Source organism: Protobothrops mucrosquamatus, unplaced genomic scaffold (assembly GCF_001527695.2).
Source record: "Protobothrops mucrosquamatus isolate PMUCROS unplaced genomic scaffold, P.Mucros_1.0 scaffold600, whole genome shotgun sequence".
Taxonomy (NCBI): domain Eukaryota; kingdom Metazoa; phylum Chordata; class Lepidosauria; order Squamata; family Viperidae; genus Protobothrops; species Protobothrops mucrosquamatus.
The window spans coordinates 66,094-82,322 of record NW_015386899.1 but is presented as its reverse complement, the minus strand read 5'-3'; the positions used below and the strand labels follow the sequence as shown (position 1 = coordinate 82,322).

General features: G+C 36.7%; 1 protein-coding gene across 1 annotated transcript; it reads right to left on the bottom strand.

The window, feature by feature from the left end:
* Positions 1-1,603: 1,603 nt before the first annotated feature.
* UTP18 (UTP18 small subunit processome component) lies at positions 1,604-15,331 on the bottom strand. The gene is made up of 14 exons (XM_015817512.1): positions 15,080-15,331; positions 13,227-13,357; positions 12,244-12,339; positions 11,594-11,676; positions 11,378-11,469; positions 8,575-8,700; positions 7,983-8,157; positions 7,489-7,589; positions 6,964-7,054; positions 6,035-6,158; positions 4,799-4,973; positions 3,986-4,128; positions 3,521-3,565; positions 1,604-1,694 (listed from the first exon to the last, which is right to left on the bottom strand). The coding sequence occupies exons 1-13, from the start codon at positions 15,308-15,310 to the stop codon at positions 3,541-3,543; spliced, it is 1,593 nt and encodes a 530-aa protein (XP_015672998.1). The 5' UTR covers positions 15,311-15,331; the 3' UTR covers positions 1,604-1,694; positions 3,521-3,540.
* Positions 15,332-16,229: the final 898 nt, after the last annotated feature.

Here is a 16,229-nt window from a genome sequence, read left to right as displayed (position 1 = left end):
GATATCCAAGAAAACAAATAAAATGGATCCTAGAAAAAAAAAATCAAAGTTCTCACTTGAGAACAAATGATAAGGCTCAAATCATCTCTTGGACACATTGTGCAAAGACTCAGGTCTCATGTGAGGGAAGAGAAAATGCTGTTAGGGTTTCAAGATTCTATTACTGAGCCTATACCAATAAAGTTCCAGTATTTATTGTGGAATGTGCTTCCTGATCTCGGTACCTTGAAAGGTTGACAACAATCAATCCCATAAAGCTATTCCTGTAGGAAATTAAAATTGGGGGAAAATATCTACGTAGACAATTTTCAACTTTCAAAGAATGTACATGCAATAAATACTCTTTTTTCAAATTTTAATTGCTTACCCTCCTGTAACTGGTTTTTAACTTTTGACCTGTTGATTAATGACCATTCAAAATGGTTGTTAAGAATCTGAATGTGTGCTTTACAGGTCACTTCTGACCACTGTAAAATGTCACACCATGCTCCCATTGTCACATGACCACATTTTGGACACTTGGCCACAAGCATGCCTTTATAATTGTTTGCAACATCTTGTGGTCACATGGCTGCAATTTGTGATGTTATTTGCTGGTTTTCAGCATTTTTTTTTGCCAATTTCCAGTGAAAAGCTCCCATTCAAAAGAATGTGTTTCCATGAACAAATGTTTCTTGCTTAACAGTTGCTGTGAAAAATGTAGTAAAATCAGGTCTGGTTACATGAGTGCCTCAACTTATGACTATTACAGTAAATCAATCAAACCAATTATAGTCATAAATTCAGGACTACCTGTATAGTTATTAGTGGGAGCTATAATAATTTGCATCCAAACCACTGCAAACAATCATGAAGCTAGAACATTGGTTGGCCTTTTTCTGTATATAAAGTGCTTCTTTTACTTATTCTAAAATATTAGCTTACACATAAAATGTTAAAAAGTGTCCTGTTAATATGCTACTTGCTTGAAACTGTATAGAAGGGATGCACAATACATATTTCCTTGAATGTGTTGTTTTAGTGGCAACCAGTACTTATGTAAATGCATATTCTGAAATTCTACATAACGGTTACTTATTCTAAATTTGTATTAGTTTATTTTTAGTAAGACTGGCAAGCTCCAGTATTTTTTTTATTTCTCTCTATTATTTAAATACATTTAAATATTTACTTGAAAATCAAGCAAATGAGAGCCAGTTTGGTGAAGTGGTTAAAGTGCTGGCCTAGAAACCAGATGACTCTGAGTTCTAGTCCTGCCTTAGACAAGAAAACTGGCTGGTGACTCTGGGACAGTCATTCTGCTCAACCCATCTCACAAGGTGGCTGCTTTTGTGGGAAAAATAGGAGGAAGTACAGTATATATATTTGCCACTTTGACTTATTTATAAAGTAATAAAGGTGGGACAAATATAAAGCATGTCCAGCATAAAGCATGCTGAATATCCTATGTGCCAAAAGCAGGACTGAATCTACTCCATTTTTCAGTTTACCGTACTTCCACCATGTACACCCATGCAATTGCCCAGTATGTGTATAATTTCATAATTTCACCTATTTTCTTTTAAATATATTGATAATACAATGTAAAAAAAAAGAATGCCAGTTTGTAAATTATCAAAAACATGTATTGGTGATGAATTTTTTTTTTTAAGGCAAAATTAAATCTATTTTCTTAGAACCACAGGCTGCAGGATCTGTATAAAAGAAAAAAAAATGAAAAGTCAGTCAACCACTTTTTATTAGATTGCACTCCACAGAAATCTTTTCATTGCCTACGTGAATCAGCAAGACATTAAAATAATTAAACATGTTAGTACCATGTTAACTAACATGGCTATATTACATCTTTTTTATAAAAGTTATAGAAAATCAGCATTCTAAAATTAAGAAAATTAACACATTAAGCTGTGCAATGAAATTCTAGACTTAGTCATAAGAGAAGTCCTCACAAGCTAATATTCACAGATATTTAACTGTTCTTTTTTGAAGTTTAAGCTCATATAAAATCTTGGTAGAGCCACACTAATATGCACATCTTCGCAACAGTTTAGTTTATTAGAAGTTTACTGATAACATTTGCAATATGAAGTTTTGCTTTGAAAACCTTGCTTATATAAATCAAATAAGGTTTATAAAATAAAGTATGATCTTCTGCTAATCATATCATGTAAAGAATATGTTCTATTATTCTATTCTATTCCCCCCTGTATAGAGGAATAGTTGATGACAACTCCAATGTTTTTTACACTGATTAAATACTCGGAGAGATTAAAGCAAACGTGATTAGAGAAAACAATAGGACACACAGACATATGAACACAAATGTGATTTTAAAGACAAATACAGACGTTTAATCATTCATATTTAATATTTCTTCCCAAAATAACATTTGTACAGCTGAAGGTGGTCCATTAGGAAAAGTGCTGCTAATATAACTGGTGAGCAAAATACAATTTTCCAGCCAGAATTATTTTTCATAGTATTAAATTCAATTGATCCAATGAAAATTGTCCTTTAGTTCCCCAAATTTTGAGATAACGATGAAGAATTAATTTCTTATGCTGTATTTACATGCATAAGGAAGCATAGCAGGATTCACTAAGAGACTGTTGGGTGTTATTCCCCAATTTCCTCAAAAAGTTTCAGCCAAAAGGACAGATTGTGATTATTTAAAAAATATTGTAGGCCATGAAATGGCTTAGTAGGATACACCAACTTCCATTCCAAATCATCCCCCCCCCCCGAATTTTAAGAGAATGTCATACTCAACCTAAGATCATAAATAACATTAGTAAATACCCTTGCTTTTAAATTTATATACCTCACTCTTAAGATGTTGCAGTTTTAAGTGATGAGATCAATACATTTTGTGAAGGAATGATTGAGGCTGAGCCATCTCAAACTACAGTTGACAGATGTAAGCATTCCTTCCGCAAAGTATATTCAATACCAATGGCATCTTTATTAATAATTATTTAATTCTATAAAACCCAAGCTAGGTGGCAACATTTAATTGTCCTTGGCTGATACCAGAAAGCTAAACATGCTCTGGGTTGATTAGTACTCAGATAGCAAACCTAGTATCTCTGATTGAGAGATACTACTTGTAAGGAATAATGGGATTTTTTTAAAAAAATCCCATTGGAGGGAATAGCAAGCCACATCCATGTTACTTTCAAGAAAACTACATATCTGTAGAGAAATCAAATTCAGCTTGAAGGATACTTATAGTACTATAGTACTGTTTATTTTCTGTTTCCTTAAAGGTATTTATCCTCATGAAAGAAAAAAAAATGAGAATATAAAGAAAAAAGGATGGTAACTCCTGTCATTTTATTATTTTAATTCTTAGTTATATAAACTCTTTCAAATTTGGTATTCTTCAACCTCTATCATGCTTTTGTACAATTTCTCGAATCCTACATTTTTGTTATATATAAATAAAACATTTTTTACAAAGATGAAATAAATCCTTTCTGGTTTGCAACAATTCAAGCCTCCTACTTCATTTAATAGTTACCTAATTTTAAAGTAGTCATTTTAGAAATCAGAGTAGTGTTTCAACCTGAAAAAAGTAAAACAGAATTAATATTAGAGAGTTTAAGAACTATTATCACCTATCCATAACACATATGATCTGATATGGCTTTTCTGGAGGTGACTTCTAATCAGAGATATTGCATTATTATATTACTTAAGAGTTAAGGTAACACTGATTTTATTAGGCTTAAGTACACCCTAGTCATGCTTATGAATGATCTGGAAATACTATTCATTAACTCGATTCTTTCCATTAATTTTTAGTTGTTTTTAATACTTGATTTAAAATATAGAACTTAAATGTGCCAAATATTGACTGAAGCAGACTCACGGTTAATTGGTTTTCCTTACACTCCCGCTGTATGCTATATTTTTATTATATTATGAAAAGCAGTATTAAAAGTATGCCAGAAGTTATATCATTAATCAATTATTTATTACATACCTATACAATAAAGCTTTGCCTTTGTTGTTTGCTATGGAAAAATATCCACTTCTTGGTGAGAAATCCATACAGTAAGCTAAATAGAACAACTTCCTCCTGAACACAGGAAAATTTGAGAATACTGTAAATGAAGGAATATGGACCTGTAAAAAAGGAATAAAATTGTTAAAAATAATACAGGGGAATGAAGAGAAACTGTTGCATTGTTTTAAACATATTCACATTTTCCATTAGGTAGACTTCTTCATTTATTACAGGATATTTAATTTTGATGCAGCAATAAAATAGCTAATATTTTATTCAAGAAGAGCCAGTGAAGTCTTGAGATTTTTGAGTAATGTATAAAATTTCAGCCAGACCTTTTTCTCAGGTAACAGTTGTAAGTACTAAAACTGCCTCCCTTTAAAAAATAAGACACAGGCTTTTAGTATTATTTTATTATCAATGAATTACTGAATTAATCTTTCTCTGAATAGATGCTTTATGCTAATATTTGTAATCCTTACAAAATAAAAATTTGTTTGTTTCTTCTGCAAAGGGTGGAACAATTTATAAAGGAATCAAGTGTTTATTATAGATATTTTTCTTTTCGACATTTAAAATACCCTGGGTAATCACAAATAGTTGTAGGGTTACATAAGTATTTTGTGTAAATAAAGGGTTCTGCATTATTTTACAACTTTTCATGTTTAGTAAAATGCAATCTGTTCTGTTGCTCGAAATTCCCCGTCACTTTTTATTTTGGTTTGCCCTCTTCCATGCAAAATGGAGGAAATGAAAGTTTCAGCACAACATTAATAAAAATGTACTTACCAGTTTCAATGCATCATCCATTTTATTAGAAGCCATTGCTAGTATTTCAGTGGTTGGGTTGAATGCTAACGATGTAGAAGGCGTGACCAAGTTCATTATAGCCTTAAGAGGCTTAGGACGTGTTTCTTTGATGCAATCATCATGGGCATACACATTCACAACTCCGGAATTAGAACTAGAAAGAGAAATCTTAATGACTTAGAAACAGGTCAGCTACTTATATTGTAGCACATATTCAAATGTTTAACAAAAACAAACCCCAAAGGTTCTCTTCAATTATACTTCATATAAATAAGGGGACAATTATATTACATGCTAATGACTTTTACATTTTTATAAATTCTGGGCGAAGTAGTTCAGGCTGATATTGACTTCAAAGCCTTGTACACATATTTTTAGGAAATAATTTCACAAAATTGACAAATATGATACCGCAAGACAAAAACTATTCTTAATACTATCCATTTGGTATTTTCATCTGCGGAAAAAAGGGACATTTAAAAACATTCAGATTTGACTCAAAGAATATCAGAATTATTACAACTATCCTTAAATTATGAAATATGTTATCTATTCAGAAACCCTACAGATTTCAGCTAGTCTAACTCAAGCTGTGGATAAGATGTGCTGGTTAACTACCTCCATGATTATGCTTGACCTTGGTAGCCCTTAATTTTTAAAGGGAAAAGTTACATATGTGGAAATGAACAGACAATACTACCCCAGAGATGTCCTTGATCCTTGAAGCAATCTTAATGATTTTTTAAGACAGGGGTCTTCAAACTTGGCCCTTTTATGACTTGTGGATTTCAACTCCCAGAATTCCTCAGCCAGCATGCCTGGCTGAGAAATTCTGGAAGTTGAAGTCCACAAGTCATAAAAGAGCCAAGTTTGAAGACCCCTGTTTTAAGAGGACAGATTGCTTTCATCAGTAGTTTGGAGGGCATTTTGTGAGTCATACCTCTGAATGAATAGTCCAAGCAATTACTTCCAATTGAAGTTTTCTTTACATGGAGTGGACTAATCCAGAGCTGGCACCGAAATACTTCTACAAATCTAATCTGGATTATATACTGCAAAGATAATGCTTCACGAACATGCAGATATTTTGGCTTGTAAATCATGGTTTAGCAAGCCATGGTTTAATGTGTATGTAATTCAGTCTCTCCCCTTGTGCAGATAGATGCTCAATATTTAACGACATATTAGTACTTGTCTTTCCTTTTACTTACTTACCCACATGCAATATATTGGCTGTTTTTAGAGACTGCAATAGAAGTACCATGCAGACAACCTTCATCAGTAAACTTGTTCAGACACCGCCTGCTTTTCACATCCCATATGAAGACTTCACCCTCATCTGACAGATAAGTTACGTTATTGAAAACAATGTTTATAAGAATTTAAACATCACATCCTTGATTTAGAAAACAAAGAAGTGATTAGACAGTGAATCTTTTGACAATTATTAAAATTGTTCTTGTGTTATTTTTAATAGAAGATATGGATTATAAACTATATAGAGCAAAATAAAGGTCCTTTATTTTGCTACTGGGAGGCTGTATTGAGTTACAAATATTTATTTTATCTCCCATCTTTATTATTTTTATAAACAACTGAAAGCAGTGAACATATCTAATGGTCTTTTTTCCTTCTATTTTCCCCACAACCATCATCCTGTGAGGTGAGTTGGGCTTAGAGCGACTGGCCCAAGGTCACTCAGCCAGTTTTCATGCCTAAGGCGGGACTAGACGTGATTATCTTCTACTTTCTAGTCTGGTGCTTTAACCACTAAACCAGGGGTTCCCAACCAGGGGTGCTTGCACCCCCTGGGGGTGCGAGACGATATTCCAGGGGGTGCAAAAACTTGGGTTTTCAAAATTATAGTGTATATGCATAATTCGTTGCCATTATTTCAAACTTTTGTAAGGGGTGCAAGAATATATCAGAAGTGTTCTAGGGGTGCGGGGTATAGAAAAGGTTGGGAACCACTGCACTAAACCAAATATTACTGTACTATTTTATGTTTTAATGATCACTGTTATCTGTGGTTTTGAAATGGGGACAATTAATACAACAGCAACAACAGAAGTCAAACTAAAAAATATTTCTGTCACCAAACTACAAATATTAAATCTGCATGTCATCAAGTCTGGAAACATTACCAGAATGTGTGTAGATTCTGCTGCCATCTGGAGAGAATGATGATGCAATAGCCTTTCCATTTATTTTCATGCTTCCAATAAATTCTTTTGTCTAAAATGGACACATAATGCCTATAATCACCTTTATTTATAAGACTATTAAGCAAAACAGCCTAAATCTTACTGAATTATTCTCTTCTATCTTGGGAGAAATGAGAGATATGCCAACACAAAGATTATATAATTTCCTTTAGTGTGTTTTGTTATTGTTACCCTACTTTACTATGATGCCATCTTTAGCTTGGTTTTTTTTTCTTTTGTAATATTAGTTTACTCATTTATTTATATAATTTATTTAATGAAAACTCTTATAACACAAAGTATAAAAGATAAAATTAAAGAGCTATGGATTGGATTCAGCAAACTTGCAATAAAATATTGTATGGATTAACAAGTGTATGAATATATCTTAGTATTAATTAAATGGTAACATATTGCCATCTGACCTATGTTATCCCAAACTAAACATTTAAGTAGAAACTTTACCTTCATTGTAATCAAATGAAGATAACCAGATGTTCCACTAAGCAGCAGGAATGTTCCATCTGGAGATACTTCAAATTTTTTGACAATCTTCTCCTCTAAGCCTTTAATTCAAAGCAAACACGTAAGATATAGTTCTTCCATATACAGAATTTATTTTCAAAATCTATATTCAATTTAGCAACGCAATCCCCTAGATTTTAGGGAGATATATTCTCAGGTAAAAGTGAAAGTACTCAGACGAAAGTAAAAGTTTGTTGTACATATCTGAAAATGAAAGTTTGATTCAGATAGATAGATAGGCAATCAAATTTCCATTACACACCCATATACATCCATCCATACACACACACACACACACACACACATCTGAACATCTAGCTGAGGTTATAAAAGCAGATATATAGAGACAAAGGTACAAGTAATATTTGCCTAGTCTTTTCTTCTCGGTACAAAAAATATGATTACATTCAGGAACCTTAATGAAAAATAATTACCTCTGATGTGATTTATAGGAATAATTTTTCCTTCCATCATGTCATATATATAAAATAGCTTGTTATGAATGCTAGTAGCTATAACCTGGTCTCCTTCTGCACTGAAACGTGCCTTGTAAATTGGAAAGTCTTCCAAGTGAATGCTCTGTATCTGTGGATTTGTGATACCATCCACCTTAAAGAAAAAAGAAACACTGTTCTCTCAATACCTACATGTGTACTAAGGATGTATAAATGCAAAATACAATACTTAGCTCTTATGAACTAACTTTTTGTCTCCAAGTTAAGAAGCCCATTAAGCTCTGCAAAATTCATGTATTCAATCCTCCCCAAATAAATGAGTGTAATTCAAAGCCTTCCACAAGTATGAAGTTACTATTACTCACTACGGTAGACGATGCTTCGACATAATTCTTTTGCTTCTGAGTAAATACTGAGAAAGTCCTGCTTGTCTACATAGTCTTTGGGTTTAATCTTCTATCCCACATACTGCTCTCATCCCAGACCCATAGATGTGATAGCAAAGAACAAGCTGCTCAGTTTAACAGCAGCTGTATGGACAAAAATAAAGTAAAATTTATATCATTCGTACCTGGAATAGTGATATAGATCGATCACGCCCAGCTGTCATAACAACTTGAGCAGTAGGATGAAACTGCACAGTTGTTAGTTTGGCATCTGATACACGTTCATTATTGGCGTGCACACAATTTTTCATCTAAGAGACAGAATATGAACATAGAGTTCTTTTAAACAGAACATAGAAAAACAAAAAACCTTAAGTAGAAAATTTCTATTGGGATTAGAGCATGTTTCAGTAAATTTGCTATTAGGTCAATTAAAGGTGCAAGTGAGATTTAAAAGATATAATACCAAAAATACAAAAACTGTGGAACATTTGGAGGGATAACATGTCTCAAAAAATTACATCACTCTAATTCTTACTGAATGATTGGCAAGAAAAAACATTCTGAATTTTAAAAAGTTCTGAATAAAGAATCACCGTTATATATTATTTGGAATTCTACCTTGCTCTCAAGGAGAAAAAAAGCTTTATCTTATTCCCATGATACTGCGAATCCTACAAAAAAGGAAGAGGTAAAAAAAATCATCTAAGTAAGGAAGATTGGGGAAGTCTGAAGAAGAGAACCACTTAAAATGGCAGTGGTAGGTTCCACCCAATTGCTGCTATTTTTAGTTAGCTAAAGGGAGAAGGATGTCAGTTAAGCCCACCTTCAGAAATAAAGATAATGCTGTCTGCCTGATAATAAGGTTGACTTCTGCTTCTGTCCATTTTACTACAGGTAGTCCTCAACTTATGACCACAGTTGGGACTGAAAGTAGTTAAGTGAGTCACACCCAATTTTACTACCATGTTTCTCCGAAAATATAAGACCCGGCCTTATATTTTTTTTGCCTTCAAAAGAGGCACCAGATCTTATTTTGGAGGGATTATCTTAGGACCGCCGCAGCCAGACTCCTACGCCCTGACACTTGTCATGCCGACACCCAAGTTCTTCTGAGGCTGCACGCCACATAGCACATTGCACCACTGCCACCGCTTGCGGCACAAGGCTCATCAGGCCGCTTGCACCACTGTTCGCGCTGTAATCGATGTGAGAAGCTGTGCGGCCTCCTGCAAGCGGCAGCAGCGGCGTGATGACCCTTGCGGTGTAAGTGACAGTAACGGCGCGAGGGGCGTGACAAAACCTGTGATGCGAGCGGCGGTAGCGGTGCAAGGAGCTTTGCGGTGTGAGCAATGGCCTTATAAGCCTCACACCACGAGTGGCAGGATGATGTGCCATGTAGAGTGCAGCTGCAGAACTCAGGCAGCAGTGCGACAGGTGTCAGGGTGTGGGAGGCCTGCAGCGGTCCTAAGGTAAGCGGGTGCAGGGCATGTGGGGCAGCTCCATTGCCCCACCCCAGCTTGATTTTTACGCATGCACCTCGCCCCAAAGCTAGGGCTTATTTTTTGGGTAGGGCTTATATTAGGCCCACCCCCAAAAATCAAGTTAGGGCTTATTTTCAGGGTAGGTCTTACTTTTGGGGAAACACGGTACCTTTTTTCTTGTCCTTAGGCAAATCACACAGTCATTAAACAAACCTGGTTTGCCCACTGACTTTGCTTGTTGGAAGCTCTCTGAAAAGGTGACAAAGGGTGATCGCATGACTCTGGGACCCTGCAACTTTCTTAAATACATGCCTTTTGCCAAGTGCCTGAATTTTGATCTTGTGACCATGAGGACACAGGCAATGTTCATGTGAAGACCGGTTGTAAGCACCTTTTCCAGCAGTGTTGTAACACTGCACAGTGGTTAAACAAATGGTTGTAAGTTGAGGACTACTGTATCAGTTTGCTCTTGTAGATTCTGTAGGTCTTATATAGCATATATAGGTAGTCCTTGACTTACAACCACAACTGAACTCAAAATTTCTGTTGTTACGCAAGACAGTTGTTAAGTGAGTTTTCCCCCATCTTATGACTTTCCTTGCCAAGTTTGTTGAGTGCATCACTACAGTTGTTTAATAACATGGTTGTCAATTAAATCTGGCTTCCCCATTGACTTTGCTTGTCAGAAGATCACAAAAGGTGATCACATGACCCTGAGACACTGCAACCTTCTTAAATACATGCCTTTTGCCAAGCGCCTGAATTTTGATCATGTGACCATGGGGATGCTGCAACTGTCGGAAGTGCGAAAGATAGGTCATTTTTTTCAGTGCCATTGTAACTTGTCACTAAACAAATGTTTATACCTATATTGTGATTATACATTACATTGTGCTTTAAGCATTGTGATTGTGCATGGCTATCTTGTGCTATGTGTCCAAGTTGCAAAACTCAAAAACAATGTCTGCTTACTTTTTGAGCCAATGTACTAACAGTTTGATTCAGTGTTGTTTCATTATTTATTTTTTAATAAGTCTACATTAATATTTCTGTAGGTTGGCTGCAAGTAATATGAACAAAGAGTAGGCTGAGAAAGAAAGGACCAAAGAACTTTTGAATTTCCACTACTCTTCAAGGCAGAAGATTCACTCTATCTTGAGGTTTCTTTTGTTCCAAGTTCTAAGGGTTTCTTATTTATGCACATACTCCCTTTAACATAAGTTTTATTTTAAAAATGTTTACCTTACTCTTTGACATAAAAATGCACCCAGTAAGACTATTCCTTTCCTTGAGCTGATGAACATGATGCAAAAAGTTCTCCTTCAATGCTGAAGTTCCATGCAACTATATTACACTTCGACTTAACAATATATTCAAGATATAACAATGGCATCAGTAGCATTAGGACAGCATTCACAAATCCTCAATGCCCCCATACTTACCATTTCCCATTTATAAGCTTGCCAGAACAGTAATAAATAAAAATGCAGTAAATTTTATTTACCTGTAAAATGCCTTTTGGTAAAGAGTCTGACGCGATCACAAAATTGCCTGTCTTGTGCAACAGATCATCATCCTCTTCATCCTCAGTGTCACCTTAAGCAGAGGAAGTCCTTGTCAATAATTAATAATCTGTGCTTAGATATCTTGTGCAAACAGTAAGTTTGCACAAGACTGCATCTTCTATTTATACAGGCGATCAAAGACTAGCTTCAGTTACCTTCGTGTTCAGTTTTCCTTTTGGTTTTGTTCTTCATGCCTCTCAGTGCCCAAGAAGGAGTTGTTCCCATAGCACCTTGAAACCTGTAAAGAAGTATTATTACTAAAGACAAAGTAGCCTTTGTCAAATAAGGATAAGTCAAAAATTTGTAGTTAATGTTACAGTCAGCAAAATATGAAGAAACAGAGAATGAGCAGCAGATAAAGTGAGGGACAAAAGGCAAGAAATGGGTGACCATTGTTACCCAGCAATATATGATCTTTCTTCCCTGCGCCTCCCAGCCACACGCTGTGACGGAAGAATTATTTAAATGAATGATAGCACACTTGAACTTATATAGAACTTTGTATAGTACATGCTGTATACATTCTGAATTCTACAAATTTGACTTTTGTATCACTGAATCTTTTATTAGGAATGTGGAAGAAGCCTTCATCCTGCAGTGGATAGACAATGGCTAAAATGATGATGATATATAAACTGATTTTCATGTTGATGATTGTAAGAAAATGTTTACGAAAGCCATGTTTAGTAGGCAAAAGAAGTGTCACTACTTCTTGCATTCAACACAAATATTTCAGATTGTAACTGAAATAAAATCTCCAAAGATAGCATTATATAAAATAACTTATGTTACCAATAAAACATACTCTTCTTGAAATCTTCTTTGAAGTTTTGTTTTCGAAAGCTTATTTTCAGCATCACTTTTCATCATGTTCTTCCGATGCCGGTGTGTCATGTCAATTCTGGGGGGAAAAGCCATATACTAAATTCATTCACTTGACTATTTATTCATATTAATATTTTTAAAAGGTAAAGATTCCAAATTTCACTCCTTTGAACTGACACATCCAGGCAAATTTTGGCAATGCTATGGAAATGATTTTCTGTACCTTATTCCAGGATCTTTTTCTACAATTTTAAATGGCTTAATGATGTAGTGCATGACAATCATATTACCATTGCCTTTATTATTATTCTATTTATCCTTATGATATATATTTTAATAGATTGGAACATGTCCGGGGCAGTATGATTGTTAAACTATATAAAAATGTGACAAAATACTGTTATTATATATTAGATCAGATTTCTTTAATCAGGATTACAACTCCCAAAATTCTCAGCATGGCCGGGGTGAGTAAGTTGAGAAAATCTATAATACTGTGTAGATCCTATATTAATATTTCATTGTGGCTGAAATACCAGATATAAGTAAAGATTCAGGTCTCAACACACAAATTCACTAAACAGTTTTCCATACAGTTTAGCTGATTTCATCTGGCTACTGTTAGAATAAGAGGGATGGCGAAGCAATTATATAACATATTTTGCTCACTGGAGGAAAGGCATAAATGGAAAAAGTCAGTGTATATAATGCAAACAGCAGTCTGTATTCACATTTAACATTATTTGATTAACAACAAGAATACCCAAGTGAAAGAGAGTAGTTGGGCAATATTTTTAAAAATGCGAAGAAGGCATTAAAATTAATTCTTAAATTGAAAAGTTAAAAAAGTTAGTTAAAAACATTTACACCCCAATATATTTAAATATATTAAAGGAAAGTGCAAAGAATACAATTTGCTTATGACATCATTTGACTGAAATCAATTTACTGAGTATTGCATACATTTCTTCAGTTTCATCATCTTCATCTACCCATACTGGCTTTTTCAGTGGAAGGAAGTTGTCTTCTGTATCAATCTCTGCTTCAGAATCACCAGATTCTTCTCCAAAGTTACTGCCAACCACATTACCACCCTACAATTTTTAAAGCGAAACTGTTTAAAAGGAAAACTTGAAAGCAGAAAGGTTAAACGTTTTTTAATCTATTTTTGATGTAGCTAAGCAAAGTGGTCATTGGACATCATGCTTTACAGTTGCATCACTCAATAATGGAAATGCCAGTCCCAATTACATGATCAAAATTCAGGCACTTGGCAAATGGCATGTATTTATGATAGCTGCACTGTCCTGGGGTCATGTGATCACCATTTGTAACTTTCCCTGCCGGCTTCCACAAGCCAAGTCAATGGGGAAAGCTAAATTCGCTTAACAACCAAATGATTCACTTAACAACTGCAGTGATTCATCTAACTGTGGCTAAGAAGTGATAATGGGGCAACTCACTTAACAACCGTCTTGTTTAGAAATGGAAATTTTGGGCTCAATTGTGGCCATAGGTTGAGGACTACCTGTATTCTGTATCCCTAAATGAAACAGCACAGAGGAATTAAGTATATTTCATTTCTCTTGATTTACTAAACCACTATTTTTTTTTCAAAAATCAACACTCTCTCCCAGGATAAATAGAATATTCCATTAACACTTTTACCTCTTCTTCACATGTAACACAACTCAAGTGCAGAAGGTTAGGGACTAACTATTAGGCTAAATGGAGAAATTGAGGGGTCGTTGGTGCTCCCTGAGCTTGGTTTTCTTTTAGACGTTTCAATACTCAAACGAGGTAACATCATCAGCATTAGCAAGGAGTAAGTAAATGGAGAAATAACCTTCAAAGTACAACAGCAGCATTAAAATATTTTGATGCTCTGCGGATTATCGCTCCATTTCATATAAAGAAAGAGCTACCTGTTGAATCCCTGCTTGCACACACACACACACACACAAATTTTAGAGCAGTGTTTTTCAAACTTGGGCAATTTTTACGATGTGTGGACCTCAACTCCCAGTTGCCAAGTGTAAAAAATACAGTTTTAGAGAAATAGAGAGGTTGAAAAAAAAGGGGAGGGCAGATGGTCAAATGAAAGAATGTACGTGCACATGAAGCCCTGGGGATCAGAAGAAGGGTCATATGTGGAGATAGGACCCAGGTGTGTTTGTGATGGACATGGGAGTGAGGAAGATGAATTCTGAGAACATTTACTCTTAAATAACTTTTTCTTTGGCAGCTTTTTTCCTTTCTGCTCATTGAGGGATTTGCAGTATAAGCTTGCTAACAGTTGACATGTTAGGGGGGCTGGGGGGGATGGGGGGCTGCAGGGACAATGAAGTGAGACAGATTCATAGATTTAACCACTTAGCCAGGATATTGAGCTCGCTTACAAGAAATGTTGAAATCACATAGCTGGCACAGGAAACTAGAAGCTTTGCAAGATTCCCGTGACCTAAGGTGGCGTGGCATTTAGCTATTTTGCATAGGAAGAGCGAGAAAGCTTTAGGGGGCTGCAATCCAGGTAACCAATATTATATGTTATGTGTGTCTTATCGGGGGGGGTGCAGAGGGGTGTCTGAGAATCACCTTTGGTTATAAAAACTGCTGTAAGACTGTAATCGGGGCCTTGGTGGCTTTCAAAGCCGAGATCACTTTTATTTCTTGGTACCCAAAATAAAATGTTTTTTTTCCACATCTTGGGTTTGGCGATCAATTGGCTTCAACACCAAGCTTAGACCCAGTTTTGGGAACAACACAGAAATAGCAAAGCTGGGCTATCATGTGAGAAAGGGCCCCTGACCCGTTACCTGGGTGCCCGAGGTTTGAAAACGCCGCAGCAGACCTTCGTCTTCGTCCACATCGCCAAAGACCAGCTCCTCCAGGCCACGCTCGGAGGGCGGCTTTTCCGCCAGAAGAGCCAAGTGGTGAGCTCGGCGGTCGTCCTCTTCAGATACGGTTTCTTCACGCCGACGCTCTCCCACTCGAAGTCTTTTTCGACTCGGCATCTTGCCGGACTGAAGCCCAACTTTCGCCTCCATGCTTTCTCCTCATAGGGGAAACGCGAACCGGAAGTGAAAAGGTCCATTTTCTTTTTTTGCAGGAACCGGAAGTCTTTTTCGGATGAGTTGCCCCCCCAGCATAAATGCACTTATGCGAAACGCCGCCTGCCGCTGGGGCGCTGTTTCAGGGGCTTTTGAAGAAGTTGAACCGAGGAGCTGGACCACTCTAGCGCATTCCGCTCCTTCCTTCCCGTACATAGTAACGTTCAAAATAGGCTCGGAAGTGTACGATTTGGACAACTCTTTAGGCTTCCGAATTAATTTCTCTTGAGACGCCGTCTCACGTGACTCCCCGAGCTCCGCCCTCCTCTCACGTGATATCCATTTTTCAATTCAGACTCCCCCATTTTTTTTTCCCCTTCAAAAGATTCAAAGGGTTGCGCCATTGCTTACGAGGTTATGGGGAGGGGGGTGCGAAAAGAAATCATTTTGCTTAAAAGCTTATAACCAACGTCTCTTTCTTCTGAGGTTATGAAAGCCCATCTGCATCTCGGACGCACATTTCGAGTCAGCCAGCGCCGTTCCTTAATCTCGCGGTTTAACCGCCTCCGAACTCCACCCCCCCCACCGCCTGCTTCCTCACCCACTTCCGCATCATAGATGACGTCGCCAGTACCGTCCTGCGAGGGAGGACGACCCAAACAGCGGGGCAGCCAATAAGGACGCGCCCTGGAGGGGGGGCCGTTCTGCGCAGGCGCGGTCCAGTTATGCTAATGTTGTTGATATTCTGGAGCTTAGAGTGGACTGTTTTTTTTTTCTCTCGCTCCCCGGGTTCTCTCGCAGAAGTGGGAGGCTGAACGGTCTCCTTCCTCCACCCTGGCCCTGCCCCTCGGAAAGGGGAGGGGGCTGAGCCGAAGGGGCGGGCGGGGGGTGGAGAGCGGGGACGGTCGGAGGCATC

Coding starts and splice junctions, on each gene's coding strand:
- UTP18 (XM_015817512.1), bottom strand. CDS start 15,310: ATGGAGGCGAAAGTTGGGCTTCAGTCCGGCAAGATGCCGAGTCGAAAA. Junction 8,158..8,574: donor GATCTATATCACTATTCCAG/GTACGAATGATA, acceptor TTTTTCTTTAAG/GTGGATGGTATCACAAATCC. Junction 7,590..7,982: donor TCCTATAAATCACATCAGAG/GTAATTATTTTT, acceptor TTTGAATTAAAG/GCTTAGAGGAGAAGATTGTC.